Source organism: Colossoma macropomum, unplaced genomic scaffold (assembly GCF_904425465.1).
Source record: "Colossoma macropomum unplaced genomic scaffold, Colossoma_macropomum, whole genome shotgun sequence".
Lineage (NCBI taxonomy): Eukaryota > Metazoa > Chordata > Actinopteri > Characiformes > Serrasalmidae > Colossoma > Colossoma macropomum.
In genome coordinates this window covers 24,951,735-24,955,778 of record NW_023494786.1, presented here as the reverse complement: position 1 = coordinate 24,955,778, position 4,044 = coordinate 24,951,735, and the positions used below count along the sequence as shown (strand labels likewise).

Here is a 4,044-nt window from a genome sequence, read left to right as displayed (position 1 = left end):
TAACCTGTGCTTTTGGCTTTGATAATAGGTTTTAAGTTTGTTCATCTTTCACTTTGTAGCATCACTCAGTTGTCTGTTCTTAAATGTTAAATCTTCTCTGGACGGAAATAGTTTCTATTGTGACGCATGATTTATAGCAAAGGGGCTGCAGCATTGGTTGTGTTATGAGAATCCAGCTTTTTGATTGATTGCTACTGTTTTGTGTCAGGGTGGAAGTGTTGGAATAGCTGGCATGATGACTGCATTACTGTTAGGATTAGCCTGTATCCTGATGTAATGATATTCCAGGACATTAGCATTGTTTTGTGCGTGTCTGTGCGTGTTAGAATTTAGGGTAAGCTGGTCTGCATCTTATAACTCCTGGTCTGAAAAAGTCCCCTCCAGCCCTGGCCTCACTTAAAGGAATTATTTGATCTATATTCAGTTTTGACTGCTAAAATAAAAGTCAACAGTTTTTTCTTAGTTGAGATGTCCATCTCAAATTCTTGCAAAAGAAATAAAACGTAAACATGTTTGGGTGCTCTAGACGAGTGGATTTTTGTGGATGACGATGCATGCGGTTCTAGTATAAACCATTATGTACGCTCAATTTCGTGGATGTGTACCTCTAACCCTCAATAAAAGGATATACTGTTTAAAAATTAAATGTACTTTTGTACTTCTTCTTGAGTAAAAACAAAAGTCATACTTCACCGTTTACTCAAGCATTTTTTACTGCATTACTAGTACCTTTACCTTAGTAAGAGACTTGTGTACTTCTGCCACCTCTGCACTGCAGTACTATGAATGATCCATCACCCAAATAATACCTGCTCTGTGTTGGTCCTGACCATTGAGGAACAGGGTGAAGAGGGCTAACAAAGTATACAGAGAAACAGATGGACTACAGTCTGTAATTATAGAACTACAAAGTGTTCCTATATAGTAAGTGGAGCTGATAAAATAGAAAAATGAGTGCAGCAACAAGGAGGTGTTCTTAATGAAGTGGCCAGTCAGTGTATATCCATATATGTGCTTCATAACAGATTTTGAGGGAATTTCATAAATGAATGTGTGTGTGCTGAAGGGGATTTACTTTCTTTTTCTTTTTGAATCAGTACATCTGTTTCTCATATACAGACACATGAAACGTGTTTTGTGACATTGCTGGCATGCTTTTAAGGAAACCGGTTGTGTGACTCCACATAAATAAAGGTAATCAGCCGTCACACCACCACCAGACCAGCAGTCAACATGAAGCTTCTACTGTGCTCTCTCGTACTCGTGCTCCTTTGTAGCACCACTGGTAAGAGCAACTTAACTTAATTTCATAACAATTTAAACTTCAATATGTGAAAGACGCTGTGTTTCATAATTACGGTGTTTTGATAAATATGGCATCCAAAATATAGCCAGAATCAAAGAAGTTTATAAGGTGATATTAATTTGCTGCTTTGACTCTGGATGGCTAATTCATAATTGTATCCTTCTGAAACATTTCAGGACGTAAGTGTTTTGGATTACATCAGTGTTAACATTATAGACTTTAATTGAAAATGAAACTGTCTCTCAGTTTCATTTTTCATATATGAAATATTTTTCTATATTCCTTTTTTGTCATAAAGGGAAATTCCACCGTTTTTCAAAATCTTTGTATAAAAAAGTGCTTAAGATATAAACAAAGTTGTTTAGAGTGGTTTCATGTGAAATGCTCTGTTTTAGGAAAGCTTACTGAGCCAGAATTGTTCACACTGGTGATGACTGAAACCAGACATCTGAAGTATCTAACACCCTAGAAGCTCCCTAAAAAGAAAGATATTACATAAAAAGGTTATAAATATGCTGCCTGATGTCTGAGACATTCTTTGGCAATGGTTTTGAGAGGTTTTGGCCTAAAATGTGTTGTGATGTACATGTATATGCAGGGCCTTGTAAGATAAAATAGACCCCCCAAAAAAGATTTTCCACTATTTAACATTTATCATCTTTACATTTTAAAAGCTTGTATATAAAGACATGGACAATAAATAAAATGGCTTTGTTTGTGTTAGACCTCTAGTTCCTGTCATCTTCACTGTAAAGAAATCCAAGTCTGTAAATTTCTCTACAACAAACCATTTTACACCAAACCTCTCTGAATGACTCTGTTTGGACCTTGATGACTAAATTCTGCAGACATTTTGAAAAATTGGTGGAATTACTATGGTATTACAAAAAATATACCTATGCTTTTCCCTACTTTAACTGTTAGGCTTTAAAGTACTGTCATTAATTCTCAAAAAAATTCTACAGTGCATTCCCTCAGATGCTACACCTGCCTTGGTACAGACTGTAAGACTCCTACAGAATGCCCAGAATCAAGCAACTTCTGCAGAACATCCTCGGCACGTGAGTGCTCACTACTGCATTTGTGACTCCCCTCCCCCTCTCTCTAAATAAAAAAGTAAAAAAGAAATGATGTGCCCTCCCTCATTAGAAGAATCAACTATGAAAGCCTTTCTATATTTGCTATATTACATGATATGGCTGAGGCTGACCTGACTTTGTCTTCTGTAGCTGGCGCATATTCTCGGACATGTGAGGAGTTCTGTGTGCCGGACGTGAACGTCTTCTGTTGCCAACAGGACCTGTGTGACTGAGGCCCAGCTGACCTAAGCAATGCTGCCACAATATGATATGCAGCTCAGTGATCTAATAATACAGACAAATTATAATCTATCTCATTACTATAACATGGGAAATTCTGATGCTTAAATAAAAGATTGCAACGTCTCCACTTGTCTGCTTTTTTTTTTACTTTTAAACTGCTTAAAGCTACAGTTAGTAATTACTGTCCAGCAAAGCCCTCACACTTGACTGTCAAAAATGCTGAAGATTTATAGTCATTTCTCAATGTAATCCATAGATAGCAACATATAAAGTGGCGATTCTACTGACTTTCAGTGCAAACTGAAAGAGATAAAATGGAAACGTGTGAGAAAAAAAATACAATGTATGCTGCTTCTTTCCATCACACAGATTTCATGCGATAACAATGCTGTTAGTAATGATGGCATTTCCTGTAAAGTACAACTTGTCACATAAGTTTTGGTACATCAAAGAAAAAAAGTTGGACGTTTCTATCTCTAATTTCATGTGCGTGGCAGATTGCGCACCTCTGGGTCTATGAATGCCTCATAACTTACTGACGAAGAAATTTTGGGTAACACTTTCTATGAATGTCACCTTTGTAAGCATCTATAAACACATTCATAACATGTTATAATGCATTCATAAGACATTATAAACATGGCTATAAATATTTATAAAAATGCATAACACGTTATAGCCATGCTTATTATGCATTATGAATTGTTAGCATAATACATTATAAGTACTGATCATAACAAATTATAAAAGCTCATAAGATGTATTTGTCCGCTCTAAGTAAAGTGAAGCGTACTGTACTAAAGCCTCCTCCAGTGTTAAGAGTGAGGCTTCAAGTTGAAGAATTTACTGAAGGATTTACTGAAACACTAAAACATTCACAGTAAAGCACATTACAGGCTTCAAATGTCAGAGTTTAAACTAGTGCTGCCATCAGTGTTTTACCCAACATGGGAAAGTCAATGTACACCACCGTTAGCTTAGTATTTGTCTTTACTTTACGCTCTCCAAGCTGGGACTGACTTCATTGGCACTGACAGTATAACGTGTTATTAACACTACTTATAAAACATTATATTAACAATTCATAATGTATAAAACATGGCTATAAAGTGTAATTCATTTTTATAAATGTTTATAATCATGTTTATAATGCCATATGAATGCATTATAACATGTTATAAATGTGTTTATAGATTTTTACAAATGTGACATTCATAGAAAGTGTTACCAAATTTTGTTTACTTTAGTTTTTATTTATAATCATTTTTTTCCTCATCAGAACCTTTACACGAGAGATCACAAATCTCTGACATATATAACTGTGGTAACACTTTCTATGAATGTCACGTTTGTAAACATCTATAAACACATTTATAACATGTTATAAAGCATTCATAAGGCATTATAAACATGGTT

The 4,044-nt window shown here is 35.3% G+C and overlaps 1 protein-coding gene across 1 annotated transcript; it reads left to right on the top strand.

Annotated features, from left to right (window-relative positions):
- Nucleotides 1-1,196: 1,196 nt before the first annotated feature.
- ly6d (lymphocyte antigen 6 family member D) lies at nucleotides 1,197-2,751 on the top strand. Its single transcript, XM_036555867.1, has 3 exons — nucleotides 1,197-1,285; nucleotides 2,272-2,367; nucleotides 2,536-2,751. The coding sequence occupies exons 1-3, from the start codon at nucleotides 1,234-1,236 to the stop codon at nucleotides 2,616-2,618; spliced, it is 231 nt and encodes a 76-aa protein (XP_036411760.1). The 5' UTR covers nucleotides 1,197-1,233; the 3' UTR covers nucleotides 2,619-2,751.
- Nucleotides 2,752-4,044: the final 1,293 nt, after the last annotated feature.